Source organism: Hyperoodon ampullatus, assembly GCF_949752795.1.
Source record: "Hyperoodon ampullatus genome assembly, chromosome: 17".
NCBI lineage: Eukaryota > Metazoa > Chordata > Mammalia > Artiodactyla > Ziphiidae > Hyperoodon > Hyperoodon ampullatus.
Window position 1 is genome coordinate 10,882,269 of NC_136930.1, and position 27,725 is coordinate 10,909,993.

Consider the following 27,725-nt stretch of genomic DNA (forward strand, 5'->3'; position numbering starts at 1 on the left):
TCACCAGTAAAACGATCTGGATAAAAAGTTTGCAGCTGTGCTCAGCCAGCTAGCTCCACCCTCTGGGTGTGAGCCCACCCGGGACACTGCTTTGTCCTGTTCCTTTGTGGGACTCTCGTCCTCAGGCAGGTAGTCGGGCAGCTCTGTGTTCTGTTCTACTTCCACAGGCGTGTCCTGGAACGGGACCAGCATCTGATGCAGAGAGCATGTTAAGAGTTGTTACAAAGTCAACCTAATTGATGTAAGTACATGTCAAACGTTAAGTCAACTTTACTTCTCATTCTCATCACCATATTTATTCTCAGAGGCTATATTCCTTTAAGAAGTATCCTCTTCTATGAAGGTAGGCCCAATTGTTGAGCACTATGTAAGCGCAGAAGGAAGAAGTACACATGAAAATGCTGATGCTTTTCTCCTGAGGCTCCAGGAATAAATGTTCAACCTCTATTTAAAGACGACAAAAACAAGCATCTGGCTGCTATGGGGCCTTGAAGGGCCAATGAACCTCCTTTCTATGGAAACTCTAATGAGCTAAAGCCATATAGATCCCTCTTGCCCATCACAAAGCTAGTGGAAAGAGTAGCAAGATGCAAAGATTATCACTATATATACTTGCCCAACGATGCGCTGGATCTTTATTTTTGGACTGGCAAAACCAATTAAGGGTTAGAAAGTATTTAAAAACCAGTGCAAGGAAACCACATATCCTTTATTTCCAAATAAAATCAGCAAGACATCTCCACTGAGATCAAGAACAGAGTCTGAGAGATCCTGAAATCCAACAAAGATCTCTCTATATTTCTGAAAGTGTTAACTGTTAACCAAGAAACATTAGAATAATCTGACTCAGCCACATCGCTATATACTCAGCAGCTATTCGTCTAAAAACACTAGCAATCTGCTGGCCACAAGGGATCATCAAGAGGGAGTCAAGCATAAAGCAAACTAAACAGAGCTTTTACCTCTTCTCCACTTTCGCTTTTCACAACTTGCTGAGCCTTCATAACCTTGGTTGATGCTATTGCCGATGCCAAAGCCTAGGCCAGATAAAAAGACAACAATTTTGAACACTGATGTGTTTACCTGTAACCTCAAGCATATTTAGCCATTTAAAATACCAACCTCTGCTTTCAGATCTGAACGGATTCGCACCACACATCTTTGAACAGCCATTTGAAAAGTAAAGCTAATAACGCCTTTAATTTTTAACAAAGCCTCTTCACACAGGTTTCTCCGAGACTGAAAAAGTAAAAGCAAATTGTTATTAAAACTAGCAAAATAATAAGGGAATAAATCAAACCAAACAACACTGAACTAGTCTTTATATTTGGGGGAAAGGAGGGAACACAGGGCAAGGGAAAGCTAATGTCCCTATTTCAATTCTACAATCACATATTTGAGGGCACAGAAAGGGTGGTGCTTAGTCAAGTTTATGAAAATTTATAAGATCCAACAAAATAGTAATTCCTGCTAGATTTTTTTCAAGCTTCATTACTAATATTTAATTTTAATCATTTTAATCAGAAATAAATTTGCCAGTGTTAATTTAAATCTTAAACCAAACAGAATGGAAGAATAATACAGAAAACATGCTGAAAAGCAGTTTCCTCAAGCTCAAGGGTGGGTAAACTACGGTCCAACAGCTGTTTTTGTAAATAAAGTTTTATTGGAAACACCCACACCTATCTGTTTACATATTGTCCAAGTCTAGTTTCACCCTCTAGCAGAGTTAGTAGTCATAACAGAGACCATATGCCTGCAAAACCGGAAGTGTTTACTATCCAGCCCTTTAAAGAAAGGGTTTACTGACCCCTGCTCTAGCTTTAAAACCTCCAGGGATAAATTCTAACAGACTGAAGTTAGAATTAGTGAGCATTCAGTGTATGAGCCACTATTTTTTAAATCACTTGGTATTTATATCACCGCATCCCTCATTCGTGGCATTCTCGGTGGTTACCACTGCATTCTCAAGGGTTATCAATATCCACTTTTTGGTTCTCATTTTCCTCTTGACAAACACAATATAACATACGCCCTTCAATGCTTCTTTGACTTCTTAATAATACACTACCCTGGTGTTCTGCTTACACCACTGAGTATTTCACCTCTGTCTCATTTTATCTCCAAGGTCCAGTCCTAAAACTAAGTGATTTTCTTTCTACTTCATCCCTCAGTAGACTATTCAGATCACTTCAAACATCACTACCATGTGGAAGCACAGAAGTCTACGTCCAATATGATTTTATTTTCATTTGTCTACAAACACATCCACGTGGATAACAAGTGGTCATCTTAAACACAAGATCCAAAGAGAAAATGAATTAAAAAGTAACTACAGTTCTCCCCATCCCTCCCTCCTCCTCCAACCCATATATCAAATCAACATCTCTGAATTATCCTGTTTCTGTATTGAAACCAGACTCCGATTCAGTACTTCTGAGGGGACAGGAATCGGCAAATGACACCAAGTCTCTGGGTCATAGCCTAGGAAGCACTACCTTCAATTACCTGATTCATTCTTCTCTTCTATTGAATAAAATCAGTCTTCAAACTTATTCCCACGTCCTTCAAAACAACTCACATCATTGTTTATCTCCTACTTAAACTATTTTTCCACTTCTGCGTTTCAACACTATTCAGGCGAGGGTCTCGCATACAGTGGTGCATAGCAGCGCACGGGGCTCATGTACCGCACTGCCCCTTCTGCAAAGCGCCTTTGGTGGATTAGTGCCCAAAAGGTCCATGTTTATCTCTGCCACATATTCAACACCAGGTAAACTTAAAAGTGAACAAAAGTTTGCATAGCATATACAACATGAAAGTTAGGATACGACTAGTCTAATCTGTTTCCTTATTTTAAATGTGAGGAAACCAACAAATATAAACGTTAAGCAACTTGCCTGGTTTAGCACAAGAGTCCGACGTTAAATTCCAACTATGTGTGACAGCGAAAAACCAGATTCACAATGCCAACTCATCTTTATTTTAACACAAATTAACACATTTGCAACAGGTAAAGGGGGGGTGGTGTCCAATTCCAAGATGTAAACATGAGATCTTCAACAGAGCAAATAGGATCAGGAATTAGCTGTAAAGGATGAGTAACTTCTTGATGGGGATAGAGGGTCAAGACTGGGTTTTAAGAATCATAAGCAGATAAAATTAGGAATTGGGCAAGGAGGTAGATGGGTCAAAGTTAACTGCCTGGCAATTGCTAGGAGAAGGGTCGGGGCCGGGGAGAGAAGAGAGGGAGGGGGGAAGGGGAGGAGGAGGGAGGGAGGGAGGGGGAGGGGGAGAGTGTCTGTGTATCAATTCAAAAGATGTAGATGGTAGCCTCTCTCCAATTGCTAAAGACTCCATAGTAGCATGATTTGCAGCTGAGGAAATAAAGCAAAAGGAAAAATGCTTGTGACAATCCAAAATCAGGAATACCTTCCTAAAAGCCTTGATACATACACTAAAATAATGTACACTGCTTTCATGACTAGTGAGAGTAGACACGTTTCCCTGCGTAGCTGTCCAAAGCAGCAGTTAAGAGCGGGGTTCTGCAGCTAGACCCACGCTGCCTAGATTCAAGTCCCAGGTCCTTCACTCACCACTTCTACTACACCAGGAAGCTATTTCAATTTGGTGTGCTTCCGTCTCCTCATCTGTAAACTGGGACTATAAGTAGACCTTATAGTTTTATGAAAAATAAATGAGTTAACACACCGGAAGGGTACCTGCAAGTACTGCAATAAATGTTAGCTGATACTATTTACTGGAAATTACATCTCTTGCAGGAATTTCCCATTTTCCTGTTCGATTTTCTTCTGTTGATTTTTTTTAATATATATTTTTTAATTTTTATTCTTTTTAATTAGAGTATAGTTGCTTTACAATGTTGTGTTAGTTTCTGCTGTACAATGAAGTGAATCAGCTCTATGTATACATATTTCCCCTCCCTCTTGGACCTCCCTCCCACCCTCTCCCCCCATCCCACCCATCTAGGTGATCACAGAGCACCGAGCTGAGCTCCCTGTGCTATGCAGCAGGTTCCCACTAGCTATCTATTTTACACATGGTAATAAGGCCACTAACCTGATGTCAATTATTCATTACAAATATTTTCCTACTTGTTTTTACGTTTTAAGAATACATTTGACAAAGCAAAAACTTTACTGTTAAACTAGAGCTCTTTCCTAAAGCAATTTCTTCCACATCCTTTTATTACTCTTAGGTATCTTCTAGTTGTCTATGTGTGAAGGCTTGACATTCATGGCTCCCTTTCTTGGGAACATGCACTCTTCCACAGATATCCACTGGCTCACTCCTAAGTTTTGGTTAAATGTCAGTTTCTCCAAGAGGATTTTTAAACCATCCTATTTAAAACTATAATCCACCATCCCACCCCTTAGCAATCCCTAGCTACCTTCCCTTTATTTTTGTCCATGGAACTTACCACTTCTACTATACTATAAAACTTGGCTTGTTGACTGTCTCCTCCAACTATGATATTAGCTTAATGAAGTCAAACATAGGATTTATGAGAACTTTTGCTTATTTTGGTCACTGCTGTATCCCTGGTGCCTAAAATAGTGCCTGGCACATACTAGGTGCCAGGTTATGCCGCCAAAACATTACAGTACAGTTTCAGTTAACTTGCTTTTTTTTTTTTTTTTTTGGATTTTAGCAATTACATTTTTAAGATATAGTGGCCTATATATATTTCAATATATTTATTTATTTACTTTTGGCTGCACTGGGTCTTCGTTGCTGTGCACGGGCTTTCTCTAGTTGCGGGGGCTACTCTTCATTGCGGTGCACGGGCTTCTCATTGCGGTGGCTTCTCTTGTTGCAGAGCATGGGCTCTAGGCGCGTGGGCTTCAGTAGCTGTGGCGCGTGGGCTCAGCAGTTGTGGCTCGCAGGCTCTAGAGTGCAGGCTCAGTAGTTGTGGCACACGGGCTTAGCTGCTCTGCGGCATGTGGGATCTTCCCAGACCAGGGCTCGAACTCGTGTCCCCTGCATTGGCAGGCGGATTCTTAACCACTGCGTAACGAGGGAAGCCCCCTATGTGGCCTATATTTTTGTGTGTGTGAGCTTTGTTGGGTTTTATTTGGTTTCTGCTAGCTTTAAAAAGGAACTGTACTGTTTTCATTCATTAACATTAAACAAATAGTACTGGTGACAATTTATATATCTTAATATCTTTCATTCAATTAATTTACATTTACCAGAACCTGCTTTCTAGAAACTTTTTGGGATCTTGGCCCCAGTTTCGATAAGATAGTTTTTAACTTATTTGGCAATGTCATGGATAATATGCATATGAAAAGTTTTCCCCAACCCCTGTTTACTGAATCTTAAATCCTGAGGGCTAGGTGCCCCAATACCACAACTAGAAAAAGCTGTGGATAATCCAATGTAACCTACCTGGCACAGCTAAAGAGATAAGTGGTAATCCACTAGTTGCCACCCCTAAATATGTGAAGGTATATAACTTATCACTGCTCAAGATAACTTCAGGGAGACCTGCAATTCCAGTCAAGATGGAGTAACAGGGACCAGATTTACCCTCAAGGCTTAAACAACTAAAAATACAGACAAAATAAAATGAATAAAACAATGATTTCCAGGTGTTGGAAAGCAGGTGCCCCCCGAGAGAAGGGAAGCAAATGAAGTGAGGCTCACCAGCACAGCAGCGTATTGCCTGGAAAATTTTTAGGCTGCGACTCACAAAGCAGGAAGCCAAGCAGAACCAGCAGTCTCCCCAAGTTGAGGACACAAAGTTGAAAATTCAGGGAGGTCAAGGCAACTATAATTCATAGCACAGAGCGTGAGAGGACACAGTTGCACAAAGGGGGCCCCTCAGAGAGAAGACACACACCAGAGATTGGCAATGGGCTCCCCTCTGGTTTTCAGCTGAGTGAGGAAGGAAACAACCAGGCTGGAAAGGAATAGAAGGAACCATCCTGCGGACTCACACAGGGCTGGGAATACTTCCTGTCCCCATCAGCCAGAGCAGAGAAAACTGATGTACACAGCGCATAGACGGAGAACCCAGAAGAGTATGGCCTCAGTAGCGTAGTAAAATTATCCCTAGGTTAAACGGTGCTGTAGTCTGCCTACCAGAGCTTAAAGGCAAGACTCAAAAACATCCAATGTTTGCAAGTAACTTAACTGATCCAGAACAAAATTCAAGAACATTTAAAGGCTTTGCATACAAATACATGCTGTATCCCAATATGTAAAATCTGTAATATCTGGCATCCAATCAAAAATTATGAGGCGTGCAAAGAAGAAAATACAACCTATAACTAGAAAAATCAACCTACAGAAACATACTCAAAAATAACACATGACTGAATTAGTTGACGAAGACATTAAACAGTTATTCTAACCATATTCTGTATGTTCAAGTAGACAAAGTATAAACTGTTAAGGAGATATAAAAAAGGCTCAAATCAAACTTCTAGAGATAGAGGGAAGAAATAAGATACATTACATATAGAAGAACAAAAAAAAGGACAGAATTCTGAATAGAAACAATACAAGGGAGAAGACAGTGGGACAATATTCGTAAAGTATGGTAAGAAAATGAACTGTCATCTAGAGTTCTATACACATAAAAATATCTTTCAAAAGAAAAATACAGTAAGGACTTTTCCAGATACACAAAACTCAAAGAGTTAGAGACGTCAACATCCATCTGACTTTTTTTTTTTAATTTATTTTTTGGCTGCATGGGGTCTTTACTGCTGTGCGCGGGCTTTCTCTAGTTGGGGCGAGTGGGGTCTGCTCTTAGTTGCGGTGCACAGGCTTCTCATTGCAGTGGCTTCTCTTGTTGCGGAGCACGGGCTCTAGGCGTGCGGGCTTCAGTAGTTGTGGCATGCAGGCTCAGTAGTTGTGGCTCGTGGGCTCTAGAGCACAGGCTCAGTAGTTGTGGCGCATGGGCTTAGCTGCTCTGCGGCATGTGGGATCTTCCCGGACCAGGGCTCAAACCCGTGTCCCCTGCATTGGCAGGAGGATTCTTAACCACTGCGCCACCACGGAAGCCCATCTGATAGAACAGCTGGACAGAAGATCAACAAGGAAGAAGACGACTTAACACTGTAAACCAACTAAACCTAACAGACACTTGTAGAACACTCCAACCAAAGGTATATAGATTCTCAAGTGCACATGGAACATTCGCCAGGATAGACCTTTAGGCCACCAGACAAGCCCCAACAAGTGTAAAAGGATTGAAATCACGCATATGAAATGAGATCAGAAATCAGTAACAAAAGGAAATTTGGGAAATTTATGAATATATGGAAATTAAACAACAAACTCCTGAACAACCAATGGGTCAAACAAGAAATCACCAAAAAAATTAGAAAATACTTTCAGATGAATGAAACGAAAAACTACAAACCAAATCTGATGGTATGCAGAGACAGCAGTGCTTAGAGGGGAATTTATAGCTATAATAACTACATTAAAGTAGAAGAAAATCTCAAACCAATTACCTAATATTCCATTTAAGAAACAAGAAAAAAGGGCTTCCCTGATGGCGCAGTGGTTAAGAATCCGCCTGCCAATGCAGGGGACACGGGTTCGAGCCCTGGTCCGGGAAGATCCCACATGCCGCGGAGCAACTAGGCCCGTGCGCCACAACTACTGAGCCTGCGCTCTAGAGCCCGTGATCCACAACTACTCAGCCCGTGAGCCTAGAGCCCGTGCTCTGCAACAAGAGAAGCCACTGCAATGAGAAGCCTGCCTGCTGCAACTAGAGAAAGCCCACGCGCAGCAACAAAGACCCAACACAGCCACAAAAAAAAGAAACAAGAAAAAGAAGAGCCAACTAAACCCAAAGCAAACGGAAGGAAGGAAATAATAAAGATTAGAGCAGGGGAAAAAAGAAATAGAGAATGGGGGAGGGGTGGATAGAAAAATCGATGAAACCACAAGTTGGTTCTTTGGAAAGAGCAACAAAATTGATAAACCTTTAGCAAGACTGACCAAGAAAAGAGAGGAAGAAGACTCAAATACTAAGAGCAGGAATAAAAGAGGATATATTATGACCAATCTTACCAAAAGAAAAGGATTATAAGCGAATACTGTGAACAACTGTATGCCAACACATCAGATAACCTCTGTGAAGTGATATATTCCTCAAAAGACAAAACCATAAACTGACGCAAGAAAATATGAATAAACCTATACAACAAGTAAAGCAACTGAATTAATAATCAGAACATTTCCCACAAAGAAAAGCCCAGGACCAAATGGTTTCACCGGTGAATTCTACTAAATGTTTAAAGAAGAGTAACACCTATCCTTCACAAACTCATCCAGACACTTCCCAACTCCTCTTAGGAAGCCAGGATTACCCTGATACCAAAACCAGAAAAAGACAGCACGAGGGAAAAAAAGACTACAAACCAATATCCTGTATGAATACAGATGCAAAATGCCTCAATAATATACCAGCAAACTGAATCCAGAAGCACATTAAAAAGATTATGCACCATGACCAAATTGGGATTTATCCTAGGAATGAAGGGTTGGTTCAACATATGAAAATCAACGGATGCAATACATGATATTAACAGAACTAACTCATCTCAAGAATAAAGACAAATAATAAGCAATTTTTTAAAAACATGGACAAAGAATGAACAGACATTTCTCTAAATGAGAAAATCTGTGATAAATTAAAGACATACACAATAAACCCTAAGTCAACCACTAAAAATGGCCAATAAGCACGTGAAAAGATACCATCATTGTAATTAGGTAAATGCAAATCAAAATCACAATAAGATACCACTTCACACCCACTAGAATAGCTATTTTTTTAAGAAATGGAAAATAAGAAATGTTGGCAGGGATGTGGAGAAAATTGACCCCTCACACCTTGCTGATGGGAATGTAAAATGCAGCGGCCACTGTGGAAAACAGTCTGGCAGTTGCTCGAAAAGCTAAACATATCATCCAGCAATTCTACCCTTAAGAATATACCCAAGAGAAATGAGGACATATATCCACACAAAAACCTGTACATAAATGTTCATAGCAGAATTATTCATAATAGCCAAAAGGTGGAAATAAGCCAAATGTCCATCCTCAGCAGACCTGTACTACTTACTATAAGAAATGTTAATGGAGTCCTTCAGGCAGAAGGAAAATGATATGAGACGAAAATCTGTATTTACACAAAGGAATAAAGAGCTCCAGAAATGGTAAATACGTGGGTAGACAGAAAATACTCTTATTTTTTAATGTCTTTAAATACTTGTAAATGGTTAAGATGGATGGTAATTCTATGCTAAGTGTAATTTACCACACAAAAAAATTTTTAATCAAAAAAAGAGAATATTTAATGTAATAACAAAGTAATCTGGGGTTTATAACATATGCAGAAGTAAAACATATAACAAGAACACAAAGGCAGAGATAAGGCAGATGAAAGTATAGTGTTATAAGTGTCTCATGCATGAAGTGATTAGTGTTAATTGAAGCTACACTGATAAGTTAGATACAGAAAATAAACCCTAAATAAAATTCAAAAATACACAAAATAAACCCTAATTCAACAAACATAAAAGAAAGGAAGGAAGGAAAGAGAATTAAGGCAAATAAGCCAACAAAGGAGATAAAATGCAATCATAAAAAACTTTCAATTAGTCCAAAAGGCAGAAAAAGAGGAAAAGAGAACAAGGAACACATGGGACAAATAGAAAGCAATTAGCAAGATGGTTGTTTTAAATCCAGTCATACCAATAATCATACTAAAGGCAAATGATCCCAGCACTCCTGTTAAAAGGTAGAAATTTTTCGATTGGATTAAAAAAGCAAGGCCCAACTATATGGTGCCTATAAGAAATCCATGTGAAATACAGACACAAATAGAAGACACACACTATAATCAAAAGAACGCTTGAACAGCTAATATTAAAAGCAGACAAGGGACTTCCCTGGCAGTCCACTGGTTAAGACCTTGCCTTCCAATACAGGGGGTGTGGGTTCGATCCCTGGTCAGGGAGCTAAGATCCCACATGCCTTGTGGCTAAAAAACCAAAACAGAAGCAATATTGTAACAAATTCAATAGACTTTAAAAATGGTCCACATAAAAAAATATATTAAAAAAAAAAGCAGACAAGGTAGAATGAGTTGAGAAAAGCCTACACTGTACAACTACTACTGAATAATACTTTAAAAGACAGTACAGCTGGTATTACATTTTCCTTAAACGTTTGGGAGAATTCACCAATGAAGATAGCAAGGCCAGAAATTGTCTTTATGGAAAGGTTTTTAACTACAAATCCAATTTCTTTGATAGACATAGAGTTATTCATTCAGGTTATCCATTTCTTCTTGAGTGAGCTTTGGCAATGCATCTTTCATGAAATTTTCCTGTTTCATCTACATTATCAAATTTATTGGCATAAAGTTATTCAAAATATTCACTTATTTTCATTTCAGTGTCCATATTAAAAGATCTATAGCAATGCTGTCTCATTTCTGATACTGATATTTTGTGACTTCTCTCTTTTATTCTTCATCAATTTGGCTAGAGGTTTATCAATTTAATTGATCATGTCAAAGATCAGCTTTTGATTTCCCTGATTTTTCTGTTTTCCATTCCACTGATTACTGGGTTTTTTTTTGTTTCTTCTGCTTACTTTGGATTTAATTTGCTCTTCTTTTTCTAGTTTTTAAGGTAGAAGCTTAAGTCACTGAGACCTTTTCCTTTTTGTATATAAATATTCAGGCATTTGGCGCTAATGAATTCCCCTCTAAACTCTGCTTTAGCTGCTTCCCACAAATTCTGATACTACATCTTTTTTTTTTAATTATTTTATTTTTTTATTTTTGGCTGCATTGGGTCTTCGTTGCTGCGTGCAGACTTTCTCTAGTTGCGGAGAGTGGGGGCTGCTCTTTGTTGCGGTGCACAGGCTTCCCATTGTGGTGGCTTCTCTTTGTTGCAGAGCAAGGGCTCTAGGCATGCGGGCTCAGCAGTTGTGGCTCGCAGGCTCTAGAGCGCAGGCTCAGTAGTTATGGCGCACAGGCTTAGTTGCTCCGCGACATGTGGGATCTTCCTGGACGAGGGCTCGAACCCAAGTCCCCTGCCCTGGCAGGTGGATTCTTAACCACTGCGCCACCAGGGAAGCCCCACATTTTCATTTTTATTCAGTTCAAAATACTTCCTAATTTCTCCTTTGATTTCTTCATTGACCCATGGATTATTTTAGAAATGTGTTAGTTTCCAAAATTCTTAGGGGGTTTTCCAGGTGTCTTTCTGTGATTGATTTCTAACTTACTTTTCATTGTGCTCAGAGAACACACTTTGCTTGGTTCTCATTCTTTTAAATCAGGACTTGTTTTATGGGACACAATATGGTCTATCTTGGTAAATGTTTCATGTGCACATGAAAAGAATGAATATTATCTTGCTGCTGAGTGGGGCTTTCTATAAGTATCAGTTAGGTTAAGTTGGTTGTTAGTGTTGCGTCTTCTATATCCCTGTTGATTTTCTGTATACTTGTTCTATTAATTGAGACAACGGTATTCAAACCTCCAGCTCTAGTTGTGAATTTATTTCTCCTTGCATTTCCGTCAGTTTTTGCTTCATATACTTTGAAGTTCTATTACTAGGGCATAAATATTTACAATGGTTATGTCCTTTGAATAACTGACCCATTAAGCACAAAATGCCCCTCTTTATCAGAATAAAATGCTAATATTGGGACTTATTCTTTTCTTTTTATTTATTTTATTTATCTATTTATGGCTGTGTTGGGTCTTCGTTGCTGCATGTGGGCTTTCTCTAGTTGTGGTGAGCGGGGGCTACTCTTTGTTGCAGTCTGTGGGCTTCTCATTGTCGTGGCTTCTTTTGGTGCGGAGCACAGGCTCTAGGCCCGTGGGCTTCAGTAGTTGTGGCATGCGGGCTCAGTAGTTGTGGCTTGCGGGCTCTAGAGCGCGGGCTCAGTAGTTGTGGCGCATGGGCTGAGTTGCTCTCCACGGCATGTGGGATCTTCCTGGACCAGGGCTTGAACCCGTGTCCCCTGCACTGGCAGGCGGATTCTTAATCACTGTGCCACCAGGGAAGCCAGGGACTTATTCTTAAAGATTGTTAGCAGGTGACGCTGAGATAACCAGTTAACATGATTTCTCTCTCCCATGTTATGAACCACGTGTTTATAAAAGTCTTACCGTATCATCAAGACCATCTATATGCAAAACCACTGTTTTGGCACGTTTGTTTGTGGTTCCCAGAAAAAACTGAGCTTTCCTTCGACGTGAATTCATTTCACTGAAACTATCACCATCTGCCATATTGGAAGACTGAAGAATTTCATAGATTTCAGAGGCCAGCAGTTTTGTTTCTCCTGGAGTTGTAGTCCTTGAAAAGAAACATATAAATTAACAAAGTAGTCTTGTCACTTCTACTGATTCTGTAATTTTATTCCTCAACTTGGCAAAACCTTGTTTTCTTCATTCTGATCTATACTTTATTTCTAGAGTCACACAGGCTACATCTACTTAGATAAAGCAATTACAGACCACAGACTGGCAAAAATGGTTATAGGAAATAAATACTCCCACCACCACTATTTTTAACTTCCTTTATTTCATAGTTCAAAGTGTCATCATTTTCATTCGGTAATAAATTCCTTTCTGGAAGATTTTCAATTCCTATCTACTTAAAACCAAAAGATTTTAAAAGAATAACATAGTCAAATCAACATGATGGTCCCACTGTTGTTCTAAGTATGTTTTTCTGGTATACTTCATAGGACTAATTTTATTGCTACCCTTCCTAAGAAACAGTTAAGGGAACACCTCTATAGACACAGATCTCCCTAAAGCTAAGTAAAATCTTGTCTTAGGCAAAATGAAATTTGCAAAAGCATATAAGCAAAAATGAAGTAAAAACGAAGTTACAAGAAAATGGCTCTGAAGAACCTAGGGGCAGGACAGGAATAAAGACGCAGACCTAGAGAATGGACTTGAGGACATGGGGAGGGGGAAGGGTAAACTGAGACAAAGTGAGAGAGTGGCATTAACATATATACACTACCAAACGTAAAACAGATAGCTAGTGGGAAGCGCAGCTCGGTGCTTTGTGACCACCTAGAGGGATGGGATAGGGAGGGTGGGAGGGAGACGCAAGAGGGAGGGGATAGGGGGATATATGTATATGTATAGCTGATTCACTTTGTTATACAGCAGAAACTAACACAACACTGTAAAGCAATTATACTCCAATAAAGATGTTTAAAAAAAAAAAACAAAGTTACTTCTTGATCTGGGCACTATATGAGGTATCACAAATATCTATGCATGTTGCTGTTCAACAAATTAATGATAAATAATTACTGCCTTATTTTTTTAAAATGCTTTTAAAACCAAAATGAAAAAGCCAAGAGCATCTACATATTTGGAAGCAGGTATCTTAGTCTTAAAAAAAAAATTACTATTCAAATACTGTGATTCAAAACATTCAAGTACAAAAAGTCTAGAGTTATATGGTACAGTTGGCCATAAACATAAGAAAGACTGTATAATTAAACAAGTATTAGTTGCCCTAATCTTCTTAGGCAAGTGAAAATTGAAAGAGCTGATTAATGCCCTGGATTTAGTTCAGTCTTTAAAATATGACATCTGAGAAAAGACTATCTTGAAAAGCTCTTTCATCTAAATAACTGGAATTCTGCTCAGTAATTTACTATTCCATAATGAAGTATATTGATTCCTCACCACTTTTTCTAAATAGTTATCTATATTGAAAATGTTCAAAATGTTATTCATAAAACACAACTGAAAGGTGAACTCTGATCTTCATTATATATCAAAAATAATTTTCATTTTGAATGTATTTCTTCACTGGTCATAAATACCAATTCACTCTAATTCTATATAGATGCTACTAATAACATTTTATACTGCCTATAAAAGCCAGTTAAGACTTCCATATACTTCATGAAAGCAGTGAATATACTATTTTAATGTTAAAGAGTTGCTATCATCTTTTGAAGATCTTCACAACTTTTCCTTTAGGGGTTGGTTTTGCTTTTTTTTTTTCTGTGTTGTTCACTAAAAAAAGTGTTCTTATAACATTTATGCAACTCCGAAAATCATCCTTCATTTTTCAATGTAAAACCAATCCTAACTTAAAAAGGGTTCTAAGAAGGCAGTCAGCAGCTCTGCTTAGGTAACAATGAAGTCCAAAGGCAGGAAAACTATGATCCTTGAGCAAAAGCCCATCATTTATATATCATCTCTGGCTGCTTTAACCCACAAGGGCAGAGCTGAGTGCCGCAACAGAGACTGTGAGCCCAACAAAGCCTAAAATAGTTACTATCTGGCTTTTTATTTTACAGAAAAAAAGTTGCCACCCTCTGTTCTAAAAACTTTACAAAAAACAACATAAAAATCAAGGCAAAATGGAGCAGCATTTTCAAGAATCACAAGAAAACAAAAGGTGAACCACGGATGCAGTCCAGTTGTCCTTCAAGTATCAAGGTTACAGAAAAGGAGTTTTAAACATGAAAGAACTCAAGGAATACTAGAGTCTTCCTTGAGCAATCTACTAGAGAATTAAGCTTCAACCAAGAAAGAGATGACTGGGAAAACTTCAGCAAAAGGACTGATGAGGAGCATTTTACACATTTAACTGTAGATCTAAATTTAAAACTAAAGTGGAAAAGAGAATAGAATATATAAATGTTCTGATAAAGCAGAAATAATGCAACTTAAAAAAAGGAAAAGGGAGAAGAAAAGGGAAAAGTAGAAAAAGTCATTGACTATGGGAGTGAAAAGACTACCATTAAAACTAACAAGCAAGATGGTGAAAGTTTAAATAAGAAAACAGAAAACTTAGAACATCTCTTTAAAGTATAAGTACAAAGGTAACCACTATAACAATAAGACAAATCAGAAGAAATTTTCAAGATAAAAGAAGAAAACAGCAGGCACAGAAACACAACTATTATAATATACATGGTAATTACAACAAAAATGAGTTATGATGAAATATATCAGTAACGGCAATGAATATAAATGGACCTAGCTCACTAAAAGATTTTCTTTTTTTATTTTAATTTTATTAGAGTATAGTTGATTTACAATGTTGTGTTAGTTTCAGGTGTACAGCAGAGTGATTCAGTTATACATATACATATACTCATTCTTTTTCAGATTCTTTTCCCATATAGGTTATTGAGTAGATAGAGTTCCCTGTGCTATACAGTAGGTCCTTGTTGGTTATCTATTTTATATATAGTAGTGTGTGTATGTTAATCTCAAGCTCCTACTTTATTCCCCCCACTAAAAGATTTTCATTTTGACTCACAAAACAAGACACAACTAAAAGTGATTCAGAAATAAAGGAATGGGCAAGTGTAGATGAGGCAAATAGAAACAATGAGAACAGGAATTGTGTACTACTATCACACAAAGTAGAATTCCAGCCCCAAATCCAAGCATTAAACATGACAAAGGACACATTTTTTTCTCCTAAAATACATACTTCATAATGACTATATATAAATTATGAAGACATATATACCAAACAACAACATGTATGGAGAAAGAATAAAGCAAATGTTAAAATAGTAAAACAAGGGACTTCCCTGGTGGTCCAGCGGTTAAGACTCTGTGCTCCCAGTGCAGGGGGCCTGGGTTCGATCCCTGGTCAGGGAACTAGATCCCACATGCTGCAACTAAAAGCCCGCATGCCTCAACTAAAAGACCCCCGCATGCCGCGACAAAGATCTCATGCCGCAACTAAGACCCAGGGCAGCCAAAATAAATAAATATTTAAAAAAACAAAAACACAGTAAAACAAATGGTAAAACGTTAAAATTTGGGGACTACCAGTGTACTTATCTAGGCATCAGTGTACTGTTTGTACAACTTTTCTGAAAGTCTGATGTCATTTCAAACTAAAGTTTAAAAAAATATGTATGTATAAACATATTTAAATGAAAAGATAAATGGCATTATGGATTTTCTTTTTTATATTTTTGAATTTTTATAAATAAACCACATACTGCATACTTGTAATAAGATTTTAAAATAGTATTTTAAAGAAAATAAAAGAACACAAAAGAAAGGCATAAAGAAATGAAGCACATGCTTTTCATCCAAGATTTTAGCAAGAAGAATAGACCACCATTACTATGGCACTGTTTTAAAATCTAGAATTTTAGGAAGTTCTCCAGATGAAATGAAGTATTTTAAAGTTGAGATGCCACATTTTATTAAACTGACTTTTATTTATAGCATACTTCATGTTAGATATTCACAAGTGCTTTTATAAAATACATTTTGTATCAGAAGTATTACTCCTGAAATACCAATTAACAAATGTCTTAAACTGCATTTAGATATTTTCCTAGATTGACATTTTGAAAATTCTCTCCACAAAGGGATCCAGGGTTAAAAATAAAATGTAAAAAGGTTCTAAGCTCTAAGGACAAGTTTTCATTTATGGAAGATTAAAATTAGAACACAATGCCAGATTCATTTTGAGTGACAGAGAACTTAAAATTCTCTTCTCAATTGAAGAACTGAAAGTAACAGTGACTTTGAAATCAATCCAACTGTCCATCTGTAAGCACCAATTTGACCTAAACATTAAGTCAAACCTGCTGTTGAATAACGTGCTAAAATCTCAGCAAAATTTTGTAGCAAAACATAATTTGGTGATTAAAGGGAAAAAATTTTAATATGCAGAATTTTCCCTATTTTATAAAACATTGTTCTCTGCTTCTCATGTTAAGAATAACCTCCACTCTCCCCACCTACTTCTGCTTTCTGGTTTCCCCTTTGATCACTCCAGATGAAGGTTTCTCTTCAGTCAGTAAAGCAGCATCCCTCCACAACAGATTTTCTTTGTTCTCTGGGTCTTACTGGGGTATGGAAAGATCCTTTTGCTGCTTCCCTAGTTGTATAGTTCCACAGAATCATAGCTAAATCTCCCCCTAACTCAGTACTCCTAAACAGAGAGAAAAACTGATCCGAATCCCACCCTGACTGCCTAGCTGTCATGGGGCAGCCACATCAATGAAAACAATTGGGGTATACGATATAGATCTCTTGTGCTATGGCTTACCAAGATGACCTACATAACAATGGAATAGTGGTAAATCAGTCATCTGTATCTGCCAATGATGTCAAAATGCAAAATAATGTCTAAAGAACATATGTCTACAGTGTCAAACAATTATGCATATATAAAACTCACCCTGCTCTATATGATCAAAACTTTTCCTTTTGATTTTTTAAGAATTTTTAATACAGGTACCCAAAAGAAAAAAGTAAATGAGGAGAAAATAATAATGCCAGAGCAATCTAATTTCTTAAAAAAGGAAAATGAGGGACTTCCCTGGTGGTCCAGTAGTAAAGAATCTGCCTTCCAATGCAGGGGACTCGGGTCTGATCCCTGGTCAGAGAACTAAGATCACACATGCCGCAGGGCAACTAAGCCCGTGTGCCACAACTACTGAGCCCACTTGCCCTGGAGCCCCGGAGTTCTGGAACCTCCTCACCACAACTTTAGAGACCACGTGCCCTGGAGCCCTGCACCACAACTAGAGAAGAGAAAACCCACATGCCATAACTAGAGAGAAGTCCACGTGCCACAACAAAAGATCCCGTATGCCTCAACAAAGATCCCGCATGCCGCAACTAAGACCCGACGCAGCCAAAAATAAATAAATAAATAATAAATAAAAGAAAATCATGTCCAAGCCATGAGATAATTCACAACACAAAGCTAAACATGCTAAACCAAAACCTGATTCTAATACTTCACAGTCTTAATGTTTACAAGCTAAAACACATAGTTTTATTGACCTTCTGATAACAGTAACTGATAAATTCTAAGATGATTATTTTGGTAAACAGAGGTGACTTAAAAAAGCTTGAAAGGTAACCTTCAAATCTGAGATCTCCAACAGCCAAATGAGCTGGAAAATATATATAAAAATTATTACATCATATCTCCACTTTTGAGAGGGGTATAGGACCGAATTATAATGGCATATGCAATGAATGCATACCTGTTTTACTGCTGGAGGAGCCAGCAACGATCACCAGTGTTGTAAAAAATATACCTCATTTGTATTAAAGAGAAGCTGCTTGTGGCAACCGTGGAGACACACTGCATGGATCTCCCTTTAAGAAGGAAACTTGCCCTTTGGCTACAGGGAGTAGAATAGTAGAGCCACCAGCAGTAGTGGCTTTGAGATCTCTCACACCATTCAATCCTTCATTCCAAGGCCTGACCATTCCCAGGGAGACCCCACTCAATGCCTGGGCAGCGGGGGCACTATAGGGCCTGGCCATTTCTGCCCAATGCAAGACTCATCTACAGGGTGATCCTCGCTTTGGAGCTCCCCCTTGAGCTGTCTGTCAGATTTGCACTGCAATCTGAGACTCTCCTTGCCCCATTCGGTTTCCTCTTCACTTTCCTTTTACAGATGTCAGATCTACATTGCAGTCTAACGACTATAGTCCAATCCTTCTTCATTCCCTTCTACCTCTACAGACCATATCTCACAATAAACCTCTTCCATTTCTAACTCCATCTCAAGATCTCCTTCCCAGATGACACTGCAAGATAATGACCTGAACTGACACAATACTTCTCTTATAAAGATACAAGTTGTTGGTCTTCCCTGGTGGTGCAGTGGTTGAGAATCTGCCTGCCAATGCAGGGGACATGGGTTCGAGCCCTGGTCCAGGAAGATCCCACATACCGCGGAGCAACTAAGCCTGTGCGCCACAACTGAGCCTGCGCTCTAGAGTCCGCGAGCCACAACTACGGAGCCCGCGTGCCACAACTACTGAAGCCCACACGCCTAGAGCATGTGCTCCACAATGAGAGAAGCCTCCACAATGAGAAGCCGGCATACCACAACAAAGAGTAGCCACTGTTCGCAGCAACTAAAGAAAGCCCGCGTTGGGCTTCCCTGGTGGCGCAGTGGTTGAGGGGTGCCTGCCAATGCAGGGGACACGGATTTGTGCCCTGGTCCGGGAGGATCCCACATGCCGCAGAGCGGCTGGGCCCATGAGCCATGGCCACTGGGCCTGCGCGTCTGGAGCCTGTGCTCCGCAACAGGAGAGGCCACAGCAGTGAGAGGCCCGCGTACCGCAAAAAAAAAAAAAAAAAAAAAGTGCGCGTGGCAACAAAGACCCAACACAGCCAAGAATAATAAATAAATAAATAAATAAATAAATTTATTTAAAAAAAATACAAGTTGTCTCCCTAACGTTAAGATGTTAAGGAAAACCCCGAACTTTTTGGCCAACCCAATATTTTAGATGTATCTCTCATTTACAGATACACACATACATATGCACATACCACAACCTTAGCCAACTAAGCTAAGAAATTGTTTTATAGGTTAAATCTACAGTACCTCTAAAACTTGCTCTAAATGTTTAAAGCTCAAATTTGAAGCATATTTTAATATTAACATTAACTTTTCATATAATTTCTTACATTTAAAAATTTTTACCACGTATTTTCAGCTTCAATAACCAAACCTGTTGAAGAAATACACAATCTTAAATTCATCATATGAATAAAATAATCCTACAGAAGCCTCCATACTATGCTTAATCCTGTCACGATTTCCAAAAGAATATGCCAGTTAAAAATAATTACATGGCATTAAAACATACTAGGAACAAGAACAATGCAACCTCATATTTTATACAACACTTCAGAATTTACAGAGGATTTCTACACGGATCATCCCACTGAATCAAGCACTTTGAAGTTGTTACTGCAGGTGTATGGATAAGGAAACTGAGGGTCAAAGAGACCATTTGTCTCAAGTCAGAACTGGATTCCAAATTTTACTAATGGAACTGACTTCAAACCATAGGTAATGATTAATACAATTGATGCCAGTCAATATTTTCTAATATTCCTAACTGATCACCTGACTAAAAATTTAAAAAAACCTTCAGTCTCTAACTTGTCATTATTAAAGATCAAGGCACCTATCAGGGGTAGCATGATTTAAAAAAAAAAAAAAAGATTATTAAAATAAAATTTATCTAGAAGCCAAGAACACTAAGAAAAAAAATACACTGCCTTGGAAGTCAGTTTGGATGGTTGTCCACTGATATAATTTAACTTACAGTGTTTGGGAATTATAGAACTTTTGTGAGCACTCAAGCCAAAGAAACTGCAAGTTTTAAAAATCAGTAAATTAAATGGTTATTTATTATAGTCTTAAAGGCAGTCATGTCTTCAATAAGATCAAGATACAAAGTTAACTAAGATAAAGCCTCAGAAAGCATAGTTTTTTGCTTTCAGACATAGTGGAAATAACAAAACACTTAATCTTCAATTTCTAGCCTTCTACAAGGAAATCAGCAAGGCCTAGGAAAGGAGCAAAACCAGACGTTCCCAGAGGCAACACAGCTGAAGGACTACAGATAAGAAACTCGGCCTCTCTGTAATTTTCTCACCCATAAAACTATTATCTGTCTAACCTACCTCAAAAAGCTGTAAATAGCAAAATGAGATGATAGATATAAAAACCTTCCTAAGATGAAAGGTACAATTAAAAACCACCCATTTGCTAGAATTCAAATTAAATGGCTCTAAATCTCTAAGAGACATCGCAATGCTTCTCAGGAAAATCTCACCAAAAGCCCTTTTTGTCATGATACAGATCAAGGTTCTTTTCAGTAAGACTGCGAGGAAGAAAAGAATTATGTACTATACTATCATGCTGCACATTTTCAAATGCCACCTGTGTTGCACTATTAGCAAATCCATTTACATCTACTTCACAAAACTTCATACAAGGTAAGGCTGTCTCTTTTTAGAAATATTATTCATAAGTACAATGTGTCTCAACATTTTAAATAAAATTTGAGGGCTTCCCTGGTGGCACAGTGGTTGAGAGTCCACCTGCCCATGCAGGGGACACGGGTTCGTGCCCCGGTCCGGGAAGATCCCACATGCCGCGGAGCGGCTGGGCCCGTGAGCCATGGCCGCTGAGCCTGCGCGTCCGGAGCCTGTGCTCCGCAACAGGAGAGGCCACAACAGTGAGAGGCCCGCGTACCGAAAAAATAAATAATAAATAAAATAAAATTTGAGCATTTTCATAAGAACTACTGTTAATATCAACGTTTAGAAATAATCACAACACTGACCATCAGAACATTTTTGGACATATAACCCACGAAAGTATGCCGTCACATTAGAGTACAAATTTCAGTAAAGTAACATGACCCACTTTTCTACTCCATTAGGAGACACTATCTATTGTACTTACTTCTGTATAACACTTTGCAAGCTTAGCATCATACCCAGCTCTGCTTTCATCTTTTCTCTGTTAGCACGGCACTCTGCCAAGTATCGAAGAGCCTACAGCGAGAGCAGGAAGAGGTCAGTCCACATGCCAGACTACTCAAAATTAAACCCACTACTAACCTACTGCGAGAAGAAAGAGCGAAAAACGGGGTTTTGCTTTTAGAACCAACTCGTTTTGAATGTTTAGAGACTCTTCTTTAAATGTGATCAGCAGAGCAGTCCTCGAGGGGACAAAAATAATCCTTTGATTATTTTTGCAGTAGCTGAATCTGCTCTTTGAAATGAAGGTTCCCAACTTATCTGCAAGGTCAAAAGTAGGCTGTTCTGGTTTTATTTTCACCACTTCATCTTGACAAGGATACAAGGAACTACAGTCCATTTATTCATTTCAGGGAGCAGTTCCAATAGCCATCATTTCCCTGGGTGTTTTTTACATATTAATTAAAATAACTGCTGAGAGGGACAAAACATACCACCCCCTTTATGGAATGAACTGTTTCTAGTTTTATAAAACACCTTTAAAATGTCTTTTTTTTTTTAACTGAAAACCAAAAGATGAACTCACTCTCACAAATTCCTATTTTGTGAATTTAACTTTTCTAGGATGCTTTTCTCTTAAGATTTAAAGTACATTTTTGCAAGTATTTCCTTCACACGCTGATTCTTGAGGGATTTTATTAGCTCTTCTACAGACTTCCTAATCTCTGATCATTCACTGCAGACTTTAGTGCCTGATTCGCAGGGGAACACCTCTGTGAACTACACCATCCAGAACTGCCCTCTCAGTTCACTGACCTTCACATTTCCTACTAGTCCTCTACACTACATTTCCACAGTGCCTGGTCCTTACCCAAAATGGTACCGTCCACGAGATCACAACTCCAACAACCTGTCTCTGACTGCAATCTCCTATCCTTTCTGTAACTAGTCTTACCTTGATTTTCACTTTGGTCCATATAGGATTAACTGCCAAGGGAACTGCCCTCCCTTCATAAAAAAACTAACAAACGGGACAACTGGACGAGAAGCAGCATAGGACTGGAATCCCTGAGAGAAATGATGAGGCAGATCCTACAACTGCCCCCATCTTACTGCTTTGGAAGCAGTTCCAGACTGCAGCACAGGGAGAGGGAAGCCCAGTGAAGTCCAAGGGTCTTGCGAAGTTAGGGAGACAGAGATGAGAGCTGGGGAGGTTCGGGTGGAGTAGCATAATAAAAAATACATGTTTGGTCTTCGTCTAGCCCCTGGCATAGAGTTCCTAAAACCCTTGGAATTTTCTGATAGGAGTTTGTTATTCCTAAGGAGGCCCTTTAGATCACACTTGGGTGAGTTCACGTTAAAGAAGTGTGTTAGGCTGTGTCCCCTAGATGGCCTCGGGATGCAGCAAGACCAAGTGACTAGAGGGTGGGAACTTTCAGCCCCACCCACTGACCTGGGAGGTAGGGAAGGGCTGGAAATTGAGCTCTATAAAAACTCTTGAACAAGGAGATTCAGAGTTTCTGGCTTGGTAAGTACATCCACCTGCCAGGGTGGTGTGCCCCAACTCCACAGAGACAGAAGTTCCTGCATGCAGGACCCTTCCAGATCCTGCCCCATGTGCCTGTTCATTTGTATCCATTATAAAAATCTGGTACATGCAAGTAAAGTGGCTCCCTGAGTTCTGGAGCCATTCTAGTAAATTACTGAACTGAGGAGGGGGTCACTGGAAACACCCAATTTATAGCTGCTCTGTTAGAAATATGGGTGACCTGATACTTGCAACTGGCCTTTGAAGTGAAGGCAGTCTTGTGGAACTGAGTCTTAAACCTGGGGAATTTGATACCTAACTCGGAGTAGTTAGTGTCAAAATTGCATTGTTGGTCACCCAGCTGGTATCCACAGAAGACATTGGCTGGTGTCAGAAAATACCCCAGGCAGCTAGAATGTGCAGAGCAGAGTAACAGAGAGGAGGGATCAGCACAGCAAGAGAGCTCCAGAGATCTACGGAGGGGTCCCCAAGAATCTATGGTTGAATGCTGACTTACACATGCCTGAAGTAAAAGACCAAAGGGCCAGGGACTAAAACCACCAGAAAGTAGGGAAAACCATTCCTGGACCTCACACTGGGCTGAGAATAGTTTGTGACACCACCAGCCAGAAGTGAAAAGACCTCACAATGCAGGAGGAATCAGGGTGAATCCTCAGAAGAGCATCCCATTAGGAGTCTTGAAAGGATCAAACTGATCCCAAGTAACTTAAGTGCAACCAAGAACAAAGCTGAAGAACATTTATAGGGATACCAAAAAATCCAAAGCCCATACGATAAAATCTGCAATGTCTGGTATCTGACTAAAAATTACCAGACATGAAAAGCAGAAAAATATGACCTATAATCAGGAAGAGGGAAAAGAAAATCAATAGAACAAACCAAGATATGACAGAGGTAAAATTAGAAAATAAAAGCATTAAAATAGCAATTATAATTATGTTCCATATGCTCAAGGATGAGTAGAAAAACCTAAGTATGGTGAGAAAAAAAAAATGGAAGATGTTAAAAAGACCCAAATGTAACTTCCAGAGGACAAAACATAATGTCTAAAATGGAAACCACAGTGGATAGGATCAACAGCAGATTAGGCACTATAGAAAAAAAGATCAGTGAGCTTTAAAATGCAGCAACAGAAACTATCCAAAACGAAGGACTGAGAGAGAAAAGAAAAAGGCTTAAAGAAAAAAAAAAAAAGGAACAGTGACCTGTGGGACCACATGAGGTATCTAAAACACATACAACTGGAGTCCCACGAGAGGAGTGACAGGGAAGAGACAGAAAAAACTTGAAAAAATGCTGCATCACAATTTCTCAAAATTGATGAAAACTATAGATCCAAGACCAACAAATCCCAAGCAAAACAAGAACAAAACCAAAACACAAAGAAAACCATCCATATTAAGCACATCATAATCATCTGCTGAAAACCATTGATAAAGTCACAAAAGAAGCCAGAAAAAGGCTTATATATTTTATGGAGAGGAACAAAGGTAAGAATCACAGCAGTCTTCTCATTAGAAATAATTTGAGCCAGAAGATAAAACAACATCCACGGGACTTCCCTGGCGGTCCAGTGGTTAAGACTCTGTGCTTCCAACGCAGAGGGCACAGGTTCGATCCCTGGTCAGGGAACTAAGATCCCACATGCCACTCGGTGCGGCCAAAAAAAAAAGAAAAGCAAAAAAAAAAGAAAATGAAACATCTTATAAAGCACCAGGGGGAAAAAAGCCAAGAACAAAACTGCATTACAAAAAACGTTAAACTTCTTCAGGCAGAAAATAAAAGACACCAGTAGAAATACAAATCTGTATTAAGAAATGAAGAACACCAGAAATGGTAAATATGATGGTAAATATAAAATACACTTGATTTTTAAAACTTTAATCTCTTTAAAAGATAATGGCTTAGAGTAAAAGAAAAAAAATACTGTAGATTTTTAAAACATACATAGAAGTAAAATGTATGACAAAAAATAGCAAAGGATGGGAGAAGGAAATGGAAATATACGGTTGTATGATTCTTACATTATACATGAAGTAGACCGTAACAAGTTAAAGATGTATAATGTAAACCTAGAACAACCACTAAAAAAATTAAAAACAAAAAGGTATAGCTAATAAGTCAACAGTGAAGATAAAATGAAATTATGAGAACAGCAACATATTCTTCAACCTCTCTGGGAACTCTGAGCCCCTGGCTCCCTCTACTCTCTCCTTACTAGGTCCCTCCATGACTTGACTTCCCTTCCTATTCAGCCCAGCACCTACAGTCTGTTGTTTCAACTACTCTCTTGCCCAAATCCTAAACTCCCTTAATTACCAACTTGCCTGGCCAAGAATCAACCCCAAACAAATCCAACTATCCGGCTCTCAGGGCCTATGGCAGGCCTGAAGCAGGGTGAAAAAGAGTTTCATAAGCTGTAAGCCTCACATCAATTCAGCGTTACCAAACTAAGCAGCCCCTCAACGCTTGTGAACAATCTCACCATCCTCTTCAGTTAGCAACCTTGCCCATTTTCTGTACCAACTGTGAGAGCCTTCTCCTCAAACCTTTCCCACTGCAGCAGCCCCTTGCCTTCTGAATTTAAATAAGTTCAAGTCTAGTCTATTTAAAATAAACAACCCCCTTCAACCCCAAGTCTCTGTCAAGAGACCAACACACTCTCTCCTCTCGTTCCAATTCTCATTGAAATAGGACCCGAACTAGGGGCCACGCAAATTTCCCCATTTTTTACTACTGTTCACTCATATCAATGACTGTTTTGCCTAAATAAACGTCATTCTATGAAGGTAAAATAGGAAATCTGTATTATGTACTTTGATTTTTGAAAAGAAACAGCCTATATTGTTTTTCTGTATGAACTTGTGAAATTACACTAAATGGGAATTGATCATGGATCCTTAAGGACAATGAGTTTAAAATTTTCTATGACAGTAATTTTCTTTTAAACTTTCTGCTGTGAAAATTTCAGAAGACACAAAAGTAGAGAAAATGTGTGGTGACCCCATGTATCCATCATTCAGCTTCAACAATTATCAACCACTAGGCAATCCTGTTTCATCCATCTCCCCTGCCGCTAACCACACTGGAGCATTTTATAGCAAATCTCACAGAACATATAATTTCATTTGTAAATACTTCAGTATATCCCTAAGAAGTTAATGTTTTTTTAAAAATTAACTTAATGATAATACTATTACAATACCCTGCAAAAGCAGTAAGCGGTTCTTTAATATTATCTACTGTCTTGTCCACATTCATTTCAAGTTATCTAAAAATATGTTTATGGTTGATTTGTTCAAATTGGGATCCAAGTCAGGTCCACATACTATACCTGGCTGATATGCCCCTTAAGTCTCTCTAAATCTGTAACAGTTACTGCTATGCCTTTCGCACACCCCAACTGCCTTTTTAATGCAACTTATTGTTCACTGAACTGGATTATTTTGTCTTCCAGAAATTTTCACATTCTGTATTTGCCTGATTGCTTTGTATTGTTCTTTAACATGTTTCTCTAGTCCCCATATTTCTCATAATATGGTAGTTCCTTGTGCATTATTAGCTATGATCCTGTATATTTTCTCTTTTCTTCTCCTTTATCTTTCCTTCCCATCTTGTATTAAAACAAGTGCCACATCCACCTACTAATGAACAGATAAACAATCTGGCACAACTATATAATGGAATGAAGGAACCATATAAAGGAATGAAGTACTGATACATGCTACAATGTGGATGAACCTTGAAAACATTAGCTCAGTGAAAGAAACAAGTCACAAAGACCACATATTATATGCTTCCATTTATATAAAATATATACAGGCACTTTTGCCAGAGACATACGCAAATACAAAGAAATAGGAAGTCATGGCTGCTTAGGGAAAGAGGGTGGGGCTGAGAACAACAGGTAAAGAGCAGAGCTTCTTTCTGAGGTGATGAAAATGTTCTAGAATTGATGGTGGTGATGGCTACACAACTCTGTGAATACACTAAAACTCATCAAACTGTACACTTTAGTTAAATTGCACGGTATGTGATTACATCTTAACAAAATTGTTACAAAACAATAAGTGCCTCTTTGAGTGTCTTTCTGTACTGATATAATATAATCCTTAAGATTTCTTCTTAAGTGAAAAAAAGGAAGTTGCAGAACATTCCATGCATGTAGTATGCTACCAGTTGTGTCAAAGAATAAAAACAGTATAGTATGCTACCATTTGTGTAAGAGGACTACATGTACATGTTTGCACATACAGAAATACATACAAACTTACTATTATTTGCTCTACACTTTTAACTTTTTACCATGTCATCTAATACTTTTTCAAGTTCTCCTTAATTGCAAAATTATAACACTGAGACTGAACTTACTAAAGGCAACTTACGAGCAGAGCTGAGTGGATGACAGGGGGGTTGGGATGGTCCATAAATAAAATAAGGCCGGGCAGACATCCCTGATCCTGGACAATGGCTCTACGGTTTAATGGATCTGCTGCTAGATCCCGGAGCTGGTTAACTACCGAGAGAGCATCAGGTTCTTCATTCATGGTGGAGGAGGACGAATTCATCTTCTATGCCATACACGTGAACAAAATCTTCTTAAATTCTGTAGAAATGGTTGGCAAAATTAGTTCTAGACTAGTGACGTATATTATGGCATTTGTTAAATAATCAGAATCACAGCACTTTCAGAAAGAAACAGATGAATCTAAATCACAAAAACTTAAGCATTTGGCAATTCCAGGCTGAGAACACAGGACGCTAACTAACTAAAAAAAAAAAAAAAAAAGTTATTTATGTGTGCACAATGTTTAAAGAACATATGTCATCCTCATTATTCCAGTAAACTTTTTAGCAATACATATTTTAACACCAAAGTCACA

General features: G+C 38.6%; 1 protein-coding gene across 2 annotated transcripts; it reads right to left on the reverse strand.

The window, feature by feature from the left end:
- Positions 1 to 27,410, reverse strand: ARMC1 (armadillo repeat containing 1; the record flags this gene model as incomplete). 2 transcript variants are annotated; one of them, XM_079722568.1, is made up of 6 exons in its annotated part: positions 1 to 174; positions 963 to 1,037; positions 1,123 to 1,239; positions 12,182 to 12,371; positions 21,277 to 21,368; positions 27,228 to 27,410. In XM_079722568.1, the coding sequence occupies 6 exons, from the start codon at positions 27,408 to 27,410 to the stop codon at positions 1 to 3; spliced, it is 831 nt and encodes a 276-aa protein (XP_079578694.1). The 2 variants fall into 2 exon arrangements, with proteins under 2 accessions (XP_079578694.1, XP_079578693.1); XM_079722567.1 differs by having other exon boundaries at positions 1 to 192.
- Between the last annotated feature and the right edge of the window lie 315 nt (positions 27,411 to 27,725).